Genomic DNA, 15,551 nt, shown 5'->3' on the forward strand with positions numbered 1-15,551 from the left:
TTTTAATTGTATTTTTCATTTAGCAGTTCAAGATAATGATAATTCCATAGATATAATAGCGACCTTTAAGCTATACCATCTCAGTGACGGAGATGAAAACACAAGGAGAAACAAGCAAGCACGAAAATTATTGCACTTTTTTTAATTAATCAAGTGATTAGAATTTTTTGTGCGGTTGATTGATTATTGCAACAGGCCTTCTCAAGACTTGAGACTTGACTTGGACTTGAGCTCTCAAGACTTGAGACTTGACTTGGACTTGCAAAAAATGACTTGTGAACATGTCTGGCTGCTTTACTCGCCAACAAAGCATGCACATCAACGTCCCCCTACAAGCCAGAGTTCATAACTCAAAACACATTACCTGAGAGCTGGTCTCCAATCCGGATTCAAACTGATAAGCCCCCATTTGTCACGCCCCACTCATAGGAACTGACAAAAATGGGATACAGACTAGTGATGGGTCGGGCAACACCGATGGGTCGGCGCATGTGTCTGTCTCATAGAGCGAAACCTGTGTCGACGTGTGTATCGCTACGGAAAAGTCACGTGACCGAAACAGTTCCTGTATCGGTCACGTGACCGATGTTTCGAACTGATTGACAAGCCTTTATAAGGATGCGCATCTGCCAAAACAATCTTGCGTGTTTTGCGAATATAAAATTCATCAAAAATGATGGAGCTTCCTCAAGCAAAAAGAAAGGTTTCTCCCGTGTGGGACCACTTTGATGTCATTTCGGAAAATAAGGTATTTGTTTTAATGTCCTTGTTTCATCCTGTTCCTCTCAGAGTTTCCACTTGATTCATGTACTAAAATACTATTTTTTTTTTTAAGATGACCTTTGGGAACATTTTGATCTCGAAGTGGGGAGGCAGACCAAAAGTGCCACAGCTGATGCCATCCTTGAGGTGCAGAGATACATGGCAGAGGGCAATATTGCGAGGTCCCAGGATCCTCTTGTATATTGGAAAAACTAAAGGACGGTTTATCCAAACCTCTTCCGCCTGGCCTTAAAATTGTTGTGCACTCCAGCTTCATCTGTGCCGTGTGAGCGGGTGTTTTCCACAGCTGGAGAACTAATATCAAAAAAGCGCAACAGACTGAATTTCAAAACTTATTTTTTTTTTTAATAAAAATTTGTAAAAAAAAAAAAAAAAAAAATACCAGTGAACAAGCATCTTCATTTACTACATGTTTACTTAGACCTAGACTTAGACTTGACTTTATTAATCCCTTGGGATTACTCCCTTCGGGAAATTGTATTTCCAGTAGCAGGAAAAATTGCACATACAAGAAAATAGAGGATGTTTAGACACAGTATATACAATAGAAAAATAAAATCAATTAAATAAGGTGTAGGAAGATGTATTGGGGGATGAGGATAGACAAATACAGATTAGAGATTATTAAATTATGATGCAGGTTCTCATTATTCATTGACTGTGTCTAAAATATCAAATATGTTTTAATAATAATACAATGCATCATACAATGAATTGCATCATATTAGTGAATATAATAGGTCATCAAATCAGTGTCAGTTAACTCTGTCAACTAGGTTGCCTGTAGGGATTTTTAATGTCCAGCAGGTGTCAGTATTCAGTGACACAGTATCGACACAGTATCAATACAGTTTGGTAATGTGTCGAAACGTTTCATGACGCCTCATCAACCCATCACTAATACAGACGAGCGGATTCCAATAAACAGTAATTGATATTCTCCCAATTATGTAATTGAAGAGCTGCTCAGCCAGTCAAAGAGAAATGTGGATCAAAGCTGCCTGATCTGGTCTGGTCTGGAGGCCAAATCAAGCAGGGACAGTGGCTAACTGGATATCAGCATTTAACAGCCATCAGGTGCTTTCAATTAGCAGCCCCTCTACCTGCTTCCTGAAAAGAACAAAACCAAACAGTGAGATGGCAACACCTACTGGACAGCAGGGGATCGTCACAATACAAGCACCAACATCCCACAAGAAATGGCTGCAAATGTTTTCAAACAAAATAGTTGAACAGATCTGGTCAAACCTACCTGACAAGTTCAATTCAAAACAAGCAAACAATACGGATTTTCTATTAAGACACAGGAGGGTTTTTACGGGCGTCATCCTGCACCAAATCAACAAAGAAAAGTTCGGCAGAGATTGCACCGTTTGTCTCTCAGACCCCGAGATGCTTGAACACCTGTTCCTCCGCTGCCCTGGCTGCAGCATCTTTTGGGAGAAGGTTGGTGAATTCATGGAAAGTTTGGAACCAGGCATCAGCAAAGGAAACAAAGAGTGAGAATGGATAAGACTATTTGGAACAGGGGATGGAAGACAACATTCTTTTCATCTGCACATCTTAAGCAATATGATCCTTTCCCTTGCAAGACACTCAATATACATTTGCAGAAACTATAAACTTTTTGAAAATATCTCTGGACTGCTGGAAACTGTGTTTAGGACTTTTTCAAAACCACAGCAAAACTCTCAAAAGCTTTGATAATGTACTTTCTCAGGACATATTTGGACTGCTCAGAAAATGCAAAGATTTTCAAGACTGGACAACTTGATGGATTGGAGTGCATAAACATACATTTTTTCTCTGTAAATAATTGAGAGGGAAAGTATCTTTGTTGAAATGGTTTTGTAATACGTTTTTGTGGTTTTTGTCTGGCTTTCCTGTAAATGAATGACAATGTTTTATTGTCCTTTTTGCTCACTGTATACATTTGCACCTATTCTTTTAAATTGATTTTTTTCTAATAAAAAAAAAACAAAAAAAACAAAACAAAAAACAAATTAAGGAGTCTATTTTTAGAATGCAAGGATTAGAAAGTAAAGATAATAAATAAAAACATTTCAAGAGTAGAAGCAAAAAGTGGTCCTGTAATAGCCCAACTTTCTACATAAGAAAGGTAAAAAAAAGTATTTGTACTTCGATACTTGACACCTGTGCAAGCGTGCAGGGATGAGTGCAAATGCAGCAAGAAAATGTCAAGCACTCAGTTTAGGCAAGAACGGCTCAGGCTTTGTCCCACAGCACAAGTCCATCTCCAGAATCAAGAGATGTGTTCCAAAGCAGCAGGTGAAAACAACCAGCTGTACAAGTAGGCTGGCTGACTGAACCCAAGCAGCTTACGGCCATACCACCCTGAACACGCCCGATCTCGTCTGATCTCGGAAGCTAAGCAGGGTCGGGCCTGGTTAGTACTTGGATGGGAGATCGCCTGGGAATGGCTCATGACCCCCCCAAGTACTTATTCTTGATCCTGGAGTTGAGCAAAAACCTGGGTCTGATCATTTCACACCTCTGCCACCTGCTGGCCAGGTCGAGGAACAGTGCTTTTTCATTTGAAAGAATTTTGCTCCTTTTTTCTTAGGTCAACACTGTTTTCTGATTACTTCTTTATGTATTTCACTAAGAGGAGACACTTTAAAACATAAAGATTTGTATTATTAATTGCAAATATCAATGTGAAAAGGTTACATACATCTGTTACAATATTTATTTACTATAAATATTCATATAGAATTTAATATATATAAAACTTAGATAATCTGAAGACTAAAAAAAAACTGTTTGCTTGGAAAATATTATACAACTTGCATAAAAAATACAAATACAAAACATTGAAACATTGAACAAATATTTATTAATATACGGATAGAACAATATACATAAATTATTTACACATAGCAAATTATTTAAATACAAACATACGAAACATCTAATAAATATCTAATAATATGTAGACTAAAACATTACAATGAGATATTACATATGCAAAATATTATAAATACAAAGCTATAAATATAATAAATAAAAATATTGAGGGAAAAAACTTTAGACAAATATGACAAATGTGTTCATCTAAATGACAAACAATTTACATCTAGCAAATATAAATACTAAGTTATTAGACATCTAAAAAACTTAAATAATAAAGAGGAAAACAAATGAAAAATAATTTACATGTAGTTAAATATTATAAATAAGAAGCTATAAAACATTTGTAGAAAAAATGGATAGGATACTTATATGACAAATTATAAATACATAGCTAAAAACATCTAAGAAATATTAAATATAGAGTAAAATAAATAAAAAATTATTTACATATTGCAATTATAATGAAAACAAAGCTGTAAAACAACAAAGAGTCAATATTTTAGTCTATCAGATGGAGCATCTTAACGAGCAGGTAGAGCAGACGGCTGTCCTGTCACCTGTGCAGCCTGCGGGTGCCTCATCCAGCCAAACTTTGTCTTTTGAGCGGCGGAGTTCTCGGGGGTCTCCGGCCCCAGGCATCGGCCAAAGAGGGTGTAGCCCCACCTGGACTCGTACTTCTTCACAAAGTTGGTGGCAGTCTTGTCATGCTCGTGGAGAGAGCCAGCGGTGACAATCTTCTGCCGGAGGGCGACCGGCATGAGGTGGTGGTGGTCGCTGTCATCCGTCAGCTCCAGCAGCAGCACGGCCAGGGCCTCCACCTCCACGATGCCAGGAAGGTGCAGATGCCGCTGGCTCATGAGCACGTCCTGCAGAGCTGGGCTGTCCTCCTCCTTCACCTCCACTGCCTGGGTGAGGACGGCGTGCTGCTTGCAGACGCCGTCTATGGGGTCCTCCTCCTCCATGGCCACACCCTCATCCAGCAGCTCCTCCTCCTCCATCCTCTCATTAGCTGCTGCAGAGTCCTCTTCCTCCTCCTGATGGGACTGCTCGTCTTCCGCTGCAAACATAGCATTACTGTGATGATGAGTCCCACGTGCCGAAGCAGTTAGGAGAGGTGAGATTGCTTCCTTGTGTGTGTGTGTGTGTGATTAAATATGCCTTACCTTTCTGGGCGTAGTACTGCCTTGCAGTGAAGGCAGTGGACTGGCACAGGGCGTACTCCACCCCAAGCAGCTCCTCCTCCTCTGGGTCCTGGTACTGCTCAGGGTATGGAAGGAGAGCAGCAAAGTTGGGCTCCGGCACGTGCTCCTTGCCAAAGAGAACCTCAGCCTGCTGGTTCATGCGCTGGATCTGCCGGGGGTCCATGCACGTCGTCTGCCGTCCCTGACTACCAGCAACCCGGAGGGCCTCCATGCGGGTGTTCCACTGCACGGTAAATGCAATGAGGTACACCTGAAACACAAACATGTTTGATGAGTTGCTGCATGTGATAAATGGTTTTAAAAAACACTGAACATTTGCTTGTTTCCTTTTTTAAACTCACTTGGAATGGCATGATCCCGCATCTCTTGGAGGGGATGGCGTTGTACAGGTGTGCATGCAGCCCCTCCAGACAGTTGCTGCCACGCCGGCACCTGTACTTGTTCAGCTGCACGCCATTCAGCACCACCGTCTTCACAGCCACACACAGCTGGATGCCAGGGGGATCCTGGAAAACACATAGCATGGCTCTTAGCCTGGCGTGGTCAGCATGTTGGTCTGGACACATGATGAATGTTAGACACCAACCCACCTGCATGCATCCAAGATGTTTGCTCGCTGTCGCAGAGTGCGAATCCACGGCCTCTGCAGACTTGAAGAGGGGGATGCTGTCTATGTCTAGACCTGCTGGCCCCTTGAAGTCAGCGAGGATGGACTCGATGACAGAGGCGGTCTCCTGGAAGACACAGTGGAGAGCACGGTCACTTCTCCTGATTCTGCACAGATTTCTGAGCTAAATTTATACAATATGGAAAAACTCAGACATGTATGATTACAAATAAAATTGCAATAGATTAGATTAGATAAGTGGAATATTCACATGCTCTGTCAGTGCTGATAGTAAAAAAGAAGCAAAAATGATGAGCTGATGTAATAAAAAGTGCTTTAAATAAAACATTTAGAAATTAACAGGGGCGGATCTAGAAAAATATTTATGGGATGGTGAGAGGGAGGCAGGAATTTCTGAGGTGTGGCAACATATGACATTTGTTTACACTGAATTTAATCACAGTTATCACAGTTTGGTGAGAATAGTAAGTATAGTAAGTGTTTCATGTGAAACAGTTCATATTAGAAATACATCGTACAATGAGATTTCACTTAATAGGAGATAGAAGAATGATAACACTACTTCTAGAGGGGCATTATCACAGGAAAGGTATTAAGACACAGGTGCTGAGTCGCAGATGTGTGAGATTGATTGTCAGAGAGGCAGCTTTGCAGCATTTGCACAAGAAGAAACTATAGAAAGAAAAACGTACCCATCAGAGATCCAGCAGGATGCCGGCAGAGGCAGAGGGAAGCTGTTGGGACGCCGCCGCCGGCTGGCTGCTGGATGGAGCCAGCTCTCCCACGGTGGTGAGCTGGGTGGAGACCGACACCTCCGACTCATCCAGGAGACTTTCTGCAAAACACAAGACACAGACAGAAAAGGCATGACATTAAGTAGATTGCTTGAAATGTGATGTGATAATAAATTCAGCATATCACAAAGATACAACACAGCATGTCTCATGTTCACATCAGCATGAAATATTACCGGCAGCAGCCAACAGCTCTGCATCACTGGCGTAGTAAGGGTCATGCTGGAGCTGGGAGGTGGAGGCAGATGGAGCTGCTATGTTTTTATGGGGAAAATACTTAGAGTAAGATGGTGCACGATGCTCACACACAACTTAGCTATGAACGACACCTGTGTGGACTAAAAACATGAGCATACCTTCATCTTCCTGTCCAGGTGGCAGGTGACAGAAGGGAAGTCTTGCACATACTCCAGCATGCGCTCCTTTTGCCACTTCAGCTGCTCGCTCCTCTCACCCTTCTGGCGATACTCGGCCAGCAGCCACACAACCCAGCCAACATCGTTCTCCAGCAGCCATCGGAAAGATTGTCCGGCGTATTAACCGAAGCTGATGACCAGCTGGCCTCTCCACAGCTCCCCGCTGGTCTTCTTTGCAGCTGCCTCTGCCTGTTGGGGATCCAGCCAGGTCCGGTCCACCACCTTGCTTGATGCCTGTGCCACAGCCGTGGCTGCATCGCTGCACTGCAGCCGTGCCTGGCCCTGCTTGTACAGAGGGATGCTGAGGTACTGGTGGGTCTTCATGTGGCTGCACAACAGGGGCTTGGTGCTGAAGACCTTCCCACACACGCTGCAGTTGTGCTCCTTCGGACCGTGAAGCTTCATGTGCCGCGTCAGGTTCGACTTCTCAGTGAACCTTTTGTGGCACACATCGCATTCATGGATTTTCCTGTCCATCGCTGTCGTCGTAACCTAGAACAAAACATGGAAAATATAGATTAGGATTTAAGACTGGCAGCCATTTACTACACAACACACACACACACAGATCTCTACGGGTGAGCGGTGCAGTCAGGTGATTCAACTTCATAGTTTTAATATTGTCATATGGATATCTTTGCAGAATAACCACTGTCACATGTGTTTAGATGTGCAGCGATCCATTATAAGAAACTAGACAGGCTTCAGGACAGGAAACATACATGTTGTACAGATATCACAGCAGTCTGAAGACCAATAGTCGCTCATCTTTTACCTTAAACTGTCCTCTGTTAGTTACAGTTGGTTTATGACATTTATGCACTATTTTTGCACACCACGTAACCCTTTATTTGGATTTATCACTTTAGTTGGATATTCACTTTATTCGGATTTAGTTTTTACATATGCATAGATATACATACATATTTGATCTCTTTCTATTCTTATTTTTTATCTTTATTTTATTGTGTAGTTGGATGCGTGTATATATATATATAAAACTGTAACTGATGCGTGTAACAAAAGTAATTTCCCTCTGGGATTATTAAAGTATTTCTGATTCTGATTTTCAGTTTGTAAATAATCCATCATGAGAGGATTTGGGGCAGGAACATCTCACACACAGCTGGTAGCCGTCTAGTTTCAGGAAGAACACTCCTATTCAACCGGTGAACAGGTTGTGCATGTGGAGTCGATTTGAGATGTTATGAACTAATACTTGGTAACTTTTTACTTTATTAGTTCATTTACAAGTACTCTAAATATTAAAATATTATGTAATACACACAAATCATAGTTAATACATAAATGTACAATAATAATGAATATGAAATGATGAATTTAAAAATAGTTGGTTTTGAAAAGGATTAAAATGAATGTACTTATTGCTAATATCATAAATACAAAGCCATAATACATGTAACAAATATTTGCATTTGTCATATTTGCACCATGTAATTTATTTTAAAAGTATATTTTCCCTAGTTGTATATTTTCAAAGATATATTTCATAATATATAGGCAGTACATAAAGCCACGGAACAAATGAAGAGACCACTGCTGTCATGAAGAATGATGGTTATATATTGTAATGGCAGATATCAGTCTTTAAATTAAAAACTTATGAGCTATTACTGTTGTTATCATGATATTTGTACAGAAAAATGAACTTTTAATTCTACCAGGCATTAAAACAACCAATCCAGGGCTGCTCTCTTCATTTTTCCCATACTGTATATTAATAGTTCAGTCGGGCAGCTGTTCTCCATCACTGGAGAGGGGGAGTGTCGCCACATTGCAAGATCACAACGTATTACCCTTGTTTAGAAATATCCCGTCATGTTATGAACTAATACTTCATGACAGCTTCGGGACAAATGTCAGAAAATGATGGAAAGTTTGTTTGACTTCATCGAGACGGCAGAAAGAAAAAAAAAAAAGAAGGAAAAAGGCTTCATATTAACTGAAGCCTTGTTTGTCAAAATCGGGAAATATTTGTGAAACTTAAAAGCTCGGTTTAGAAAAAGAATGAATTATAAATTAATTACTTTAGATCTGTAAGGGTATATCGCTAGATTAAACGGAAGAAAGAAGAAGAGAAAAGCATCTTACCTCCATAGTAGTTTATCTCTGGCATGAATGAACGGCCCGGCGAAGGAGGCTGCTGATTGGTCCGTTGAGCAGGATCCTCGCTCAGTGATTGGTCTGTTGAGCGCTGAACGCTGCTCAACCATTGGTCTGTTGAGCAGCGGATAGCTACTTGGGAGAACAGTCGCCTGGGAATACCAGGTGCTGTAAGCTTTTTGGCCAGCAGGAGCTGCTCTCGTTGCAGCACCCTGTCGCCTTTCAGCAAGCGTCTACTTTTGCCTTTCAGTCCTCTTTAAGGCCACAACAAAGCCAACGTTTCGCTGGAAACCAGCAGGCAAAGAGGCACACACAAAACTTGACATTTTATTAAGTCCATTTTACAGTTTTTCTTCTTTTTCCCCCTTGGTCGACTCTGTCTCCACTGAAATATTCCACAAAACAAGCAAACAGCAAGCAGCAAAACAGTCTTGTTGGAATGGATAGGCAGGATCTGAGTAGTTCACTGGGAGAGCATCAGGTCAGAGTAGCTGAATGTACTTGACATTCATTTGAGTTTCTTCCTTGTCTTTTTGGCTGTTATAATTTTACTCCCATCACTAGCATGCAGAGGTGTGAAAAGTGCCAATGTTTATTACTGTCGAGTTAAAAAAATATGAGCGCTGAGAGTTGATATATAGGAAGAAAAGGTTTTATTTTACTCTGCAGAGGAGAACCCACGACCAGCCTAAATGCAGTTCAGTGATGTTCTGAGGCTGCAACATTTTCACCCCTACATGAAAAGGGGACTACACACACACATTTAGCTCTTCAAAGGACAGAGATAACATTTGTTTCCCATTAACACCAGGACGAGAGAATCCTGACTTCCTTTCAAACCTCCTTCCACTTACAAACAGGCCAAACAAAATACCATTCCACATTACTCAAGCAGAAATACAAATCCTACTGTTTAAAAATACTCTTCTAGGAGTAGGGATGGGAATCGAAAACCGGTTCCTGGTCAGAACCGGTTCCGTGTGTTCCAATTCCATGGCACCGTTGGGCAGCTCACTTAACGGTTCTTTGAACGGTTCCAGGCAGCACCAGTCTAGCGCTGGGCAGCATGACCTATGTCACCTTTTCTACGTAAGTTAAGTCAGGGTTTTTAAGCAACTTACGCACACGGCATTCAGTAAGCAAGTACGTAGGCGTTATTCTAGAAAAGCAAAACAAAAAAAATACCGTCCCATCGGGTAAAGCGATCAAAAGATTGGTTGTAAAGTGGCATACATTTTAACGAAGGCCGTGTTTTTGATGCTTCCGGACAGAAGCTAAAGTTACGACCAGCATGGAAGGCAACTCTGGTGCTAAGTAGCTAGTTTTATATCACTGGCTGTGCTTAATGTGGTTCCTGGTTAATCATATGCCATTTCTGGAAATAAACCAATTTCCTACCTCTCTTTGGGGTTATTAAACATGCTACGAAGTTGCTTCGCAGTTCAGGGAGCGAGAGAAAGGTGACGCTCATTTATTTAAATCAGGGAAAGAAGTGTTTATTTCCCAAAATTGTACAGTGATGTTTTTTCATTAAACGGATGCCTTCTCCATTAGATTTAGTTGACTGTGATGAGAAGGGTATCCTGGCTGGCTCAGAGGCTGGCAGCTCCCGTTCACTGCCTTCCGTTTTCGCTGAGGCAGGGAGAATTAGAATGTGGAGATGCAGGCCCCAGGGGAACCAGATCTCCAGAACCATCAAGGATAGGTCAGAACCTTTTAGAACCAAACTGCTGCAAAACAGACTTTTTGCAACACATTTCTCTTGAGTTTCAGAACTTACAGGGCCAGACTGGAGAAAAGGCCTACCCTGTCTTGATGAATGACTGAGACAAAGAGGACCCATGCTGTGTGCCACTGAGACAAAGAACCCCTGCTGTGCCCTGACTGTAGAGCTTGTCCCACAGCACAAGTCCATCTCCAGAATCAAGAGATGTGCTCCAAAGCAGCAGGTGAAAACAACCAGCTGTACAATTAGGCTGGCTGACTGATCTCAAGCGGCTTACGGCCATACCACCCTGAACACGCCCGATCTCGTCTGATCTCGGAAGCTAAGCAGGGTCGGGCCTGGTTAGTACTTGGATGGGAGACCGCCTGGGAATACCAGGTGCTGTAAGCTTTTTGGCCAGCAGGAGCTGCTCTTGCTGCAGCACCCTGTCACCTTTCAGCAAGCGTTTACTTTTGCCTTTCAATCCTCTTTAAGGCCACAACAAAGCCAATGTTTGGCTGGAAACCAGCAGGCAAAGAGGCACACACAAAAGTTGCAATTTTATTAGGTCCATTTTACAGTTTTTCTTCTTTTTCCCCCTTGGTCGACTCTGTCTCCACTGAAATATTCCACAAAACAAGCAAACAGCAAGCAGCAAAACAGTCTTGTTGGAATGGATAGGCAGGATCTGAGTAGTTCACTGGGAGAGCATCAGGTCAGAGTAGCTGAATGTACTTGACATTCATTTGAGTTTCTTCCTTGTCTTTTTGGCTGTTATAATTTTACTCCCATCACTAGCATGCAGAGTAGTGAAAAGTGCCAATGTTTATTACTGTCGAGTTAAAAAAATATGAGCGCTGAGAGTTGATATATAGGAAGAAAAGGTTTTATTTTACTCTGCAGAGGAGAACCCACGACCAGCCTAAATGCAGTTCAGTGATGTACTGAGGCTTCAACATTTTCACCCCTACATGAAAAGGGGACTACACACACACATTTAGCTCTTCAAAGGACAGAGATCACAATTCTTTCCCGTTCACACCAGGACGAGAGAATCCTGACTTCCTTTCAAACCTCCTTCCACTTACAAACAGGCAAAACAAAATATCATTCCACATTACTCAAGCAGAAATACAAATCCTACTGTTTAAAAATACTCTTGTAGGAGTAGGGATGGGAATCGAAAACCTGTTCCTGGTCAGAACCGGTTCCGTGTGTTCCAATTCCATGGCACCGTTGGGCAGCTCACTTAACGGTTCTTTGAACGGTTCCAGGCAGCACCAGTCTAGCGCTGGGCAGCATGACCTATGTCACCTTTTCTACGTAAGTTAAGTCAGGGTTTTTAAGCAACTTACGCACACGGCATTCAGTAAGCAAGTACGTAGGCGTTATTCTAGAAAAGCAAAACAAAAAAAATGCCGCCCCATCGGGTAAAGCGATCAAAAGATTGGTTGTAAAGTGGCATACATTTTAACGAAGGCCGTGTTTTTGATGCTTCCGGACAGAAGCTAAAGTTACGACCAGCATGGAAGGCAACTCTGGTGCTAAGTAGCTAGTTTTATATCACTGGCTGTGCTTAATGTGGTTCCTGGTTAATCATATGCCATTTCTGGAAATAAACCAATTTCCTACCTCTCTTTGGGGTTATTAAACATGCTACGAAGTTGCTTCGCAGTTCAGGGAGCGAGAGAAAGGTGACGCTCATTTATTTAAATCAGGGAAAGAAGTGTTTATTTCCCAAAATTGTACAGTGATGTTTTTTCATTAAACGGATGCCTTCTCCATTAGATTTAGTTGACTGTGATGAGAAGGGTATCCTGGCTGGCTCAGAGGCTGGCAGCTCCCGTTCACTGCCTTCCGTTTTCGCTGAGGCAGGGAGAATTAGAATGTCCCAGGCGAAGGTAGACGAATGTCACCGTGCACTTACCAAGTTCATTGTTTCACAGAATCGATAAGAGAATCGATCAGGAATCGTATCGTTGCACAGAATCGATAGGGGAATCGGAATCGTGAAAAGCTTATCAATTCCCAACCCTATGCAGGAGTGTTGCACCATATGCCATGATGATACTTTTTGGACATTGGGAACCAGTGTCCATATTTAATCATGAAACGATGATGTGGAATCAGCTGTGGAATCTCTGCAACACCCCTGTTTCAGCCAAGGCCTCCACAGGCAAGTCACATGGCAAGTCACGGAGGTGTGACCAACCACAGACCCCCCTCCCTCTGTGTGAGGACAGACAAAACAGCAGAGCACACGGGATTCTTTCTCTTTTTGCTCTTGATCTCTTCTGCTCCTGCGCTCAAAGCTAGGGTCCGAACCTTTTAGAACCAAACTGCTGCAAAACTTTTTGCAACACATTTCTCTTGAGTTTCAGAACTTAAAGAGCCAGACTTGAGAAAAGGCCTACCCTGTCTTGATGAATGACTGAGACAAAAGAGGACCCATGCTGTGTGCCACTGAGACAAAGAATCCCTGCTGTGCCCTGACTGTAGAGCTGCAAATGGATGATACTCAAGCTTTCCAAATGGACAGGGAAAAAGGTTTGCAGGTCTTGCATGATTAGGGACAGAACAAACAATATGTCTTTTGATGATGCTAATCATATAAAGACAACGCTAATTGATGCTAAAGAATGGACTGCATGCTACGCTATGCTACAGGAATATGTGTTGAGCGGTTGCGTAAGCTTGGACAAGCTTTATTCATTTAGGGTTAAACACTGATATAACATCAGTGTTCATGTGTTCCTCATCTGCTCATTACATTTCCATTGGCAAGTATGACCAAGAGTCATTTAGCGGAATCCTCATGTCTATTCGCTGCTAGCTATTTCAAAGAGGGTAAAGAATCATTTAACTAAAGGTTTTTGGTTCTTGATCAAGCAAATCATTCAATTAAACATTAATTGGCCAAATAATGTTTTATTCACCTCATGGATTTGCATTGTGAATTGGCCTGAAAACATTCCAATTTCTTTAAAATTAGTGAAAAGCTAATTTGATCACATCCAAAATTCTTCCAGATAAACTTTGGTTTCAAACACAAGATCCATCTTAAACTGTAATATGGTTTTCAACCATGCTTCCCCTTCCTCTTTATACATACTAGTTTAGTTTAGTTTAGTTGAGTTTTACTAGTCTCAGTTAAGAGTGTTAAACTGGAATATGTGTGACTTGGAGATGAATGATTTTTGTTAATAAACTCTTATAAATTGAACAGAAGTTATACTGAATTTATTCCATGTATGTGCAGAATTAACTGTTTGACCATGATTTGTGCTCAAATCACTCTTTCATCTATTGTTCTAACACAGCTAGTAGGGCTGTGTGTCATAAACAGTATAACAGCCGAAACAATAACTGATTAAATAAGACATTTTACCCCCCCTACCGGGTAGGGCAATAAGCATCTTAAAGTATCAGAAATATAAATTCCCAGCTGGCTGGTGTTAAGGATAGATGCTTTAAACCTTATACTGAGTATTACCCTATTAAAGGAAATTTTTTTTTCCTACAATATTGCATGAAAGCTTCCTTATACTTAAAAGTTTCTTAGTTTAACAACTAATGGTAACAGTTAGCCTGATAAACCAGACTAAATGTGAGATTAAATGTGTAATTTAGTCCAGCCCCTATGAATGAGACATCGGAAGATTGTTGTGGAGAACAACCCATTGTCTTTAAAACCATTTCTGTGCCTACTGGCCAGAATCAAGAGATGTGCTCCAAAGCAGCAGGTGAAAACAGCCAGCTGTACAAGTAGGCTGGCTGACTGAACTCAAGCGGCTTACGGCCATACCACCCTGAACACGCCCGATCTCGTCTGATCTCGGAAGCTAAGCAGGGTCGGGCCTGGTTAGTACTTGGATGGGAGACCGCCTGGGAATACCAGGTGCTGTAAGCTTTTTGGCTGGCAGGAGCTGCTCTCGCTGCAGCACCCTGTCGCCTTTCAGCACACAACAAAGCCAACGTTTTGCTGGTAACCAGCAGGCAAAGAGGCACACACAATATTCCAGTGGAGACAGTCTTGTTGGAATGGATAGGCAGGATCTGAGTAGTTCACTTGGAGAGCATCAGGTCAGAGTAGCTGAATGTAATTGACATTCATTTGAGTTTCTTTCTTAACTTTTTGTCTGTTATAATTTTCCTCCCATCACTAGCATGCAGAGGTGTGAAAAGTGTCAATGTGTATTACTCAAGCAGAAATACAAATCCTACTGTTTAAAAATATTCTTGTAGTCCCGGTCGTTTTCGTCTCTGATGAGGCCCAACACCTTGGCGTTGTCTGTGAACTTCACAATGTCATTGGTGGTGAACTTGGAGACGCAGTCGTGTGTCATCAGGTTGAACTGCAGGGGGCTCAGGACGCAGCCCTGAGGGGAGCCTGTGCTAAGACTGATGACAATCAGAGGTGTTCTGTCCAACCTGGACTGATTGAGGTCTGTTTGTGAAAAAAGTCTTACAGCCAATTGCAGAGGGGTGTATTGAAGCTGAACTGTTCCAGTTTTCCTATCAGATCCTGTGGGATGATGGTGCTGAAAGCTGAACTTAAGTCCAGGAACAGCATCCGCACAGGGGTGTTCTTCTCCTCCAGGTGTGCCAGGCTCAGGTGAAGAGCAGAGGAGATAGCGTCTTCAATGGAGAGGTTTCTAAATTACCTTATCCTTCCAACCAATTCATATGCTCCAAATTTAATTTGATATTATTGCCCAGAATGAATAAAGAGAATTTATATTAATAATTAAATTATCATGGTCAAAATTTTCATACACAAGTTTCATCTTACACAATCTCTACATACAATCATAGCATTTAGAAATAAACTAAATATACTTACTTTGTCTACCACCAATGCTATAAGACTGTGCTATTCTGTCCAAATATCATTCTTAATTAACCCTTATATCCTATATTCTTTATCTTTTTCAGTTTAGTGATTGTTCTTCAACTCTTCTTCAGTTCTTCAATGTTTATACCCTTATTTAGTTATCTAATTTGCTATTGAATAGGTATTTTTGT

The 15,551-nt window shown here is 41.6% G+C and overlaps 1 protein-coding gene, 1 long non-coding RNA gene, 2 other non-coding genes and 1 pseudogene across 4 annotated transcripts; 4 read left to right on the forward strand and 1 right to left on the reverse strand.

Annotated features, from left to right (window-relative positions):
• The first annotated feature begins 710 nt into the window (after positions 1–710).
• Positions 711–963, forward strand: LOC119784242. The gene is made up of 2 exons (XR_005280911.1): positions 711–748; positions 836–963. It is a non-coding gene; the product is annotated as an uncharacterized LOC119784242 (long non-coding RNA).
• A 2,157-nt stretch (positions 964–3,120) lies between these two features.
• Positions 3,121–3,234, forward strand: LOC119784295 (annotated as a pseudogene).
• Positions 3,235–4,178: 944 nt separating this feature from the next.
• LOC119784266 lies at positions 4,179–6,451 on the reverse strand. The gene is made up of 5 exons (XM_038286236.1): positions 6,180–6,451; positions 5,450–5,593; positions 5,201–5,365; positions 4,821–5,109; positions 4,179–4,714 (listed from the first exon to the last, which is right to left on the reverse strand). The coding sequence occupies exons 2-5, from the start codon at positions 5,453–5,455 to the stop codon at positions 4,179–4,181; spliced, it is 996 nt and encodes a 331-aa protein (XP_038142164.1). The 5' UTR covers positions 5,456–5,593; positions 6,180–6,451.
• Positions 6,452–10,818: 4,367 nt separating this feature from the next.
• LOC119784293 lies at positions 10,819–10,937 on the forward strand. Its single transcript, XR_005280913.1, has one exon. It is a non-coding gene; the product is annotated as a 5S ribosomal RNA (ribosomal RNA).
• A 3,380-nt stretch (positions 10,938–14,317) lies between these two features.
• LOC119784294 lies at positions 14,318–14,436 on the forward strand. Its single transcript, XR_005280914.1, has one exon. It is a non-coding gene; the product is annotated as a 5S ribosomal RNA (ribosomal RNA).
• The last annotated feature ends 1,115 nt before the right edge of the window (positions 14,437–15,551 follow it).

Source organism: Cyprinodon tularosa, unplaced genomic scaffold (genome assembly GCF_016077235.1).
Source record: "Cyprinodon tularosa strain WSP-4 unplaced genomic scaffold, ASM1607723v1 ctg222, whole genome shotgun sequence".
In the NCBI taxonomy this organism is placed as follows: Eukaryota; Metazoa; Chordata; class Actinopteri; order Cyprinodontiformes; family Cyprinodontidae; genus Cyprinodon; species Cyprinodon tularosa.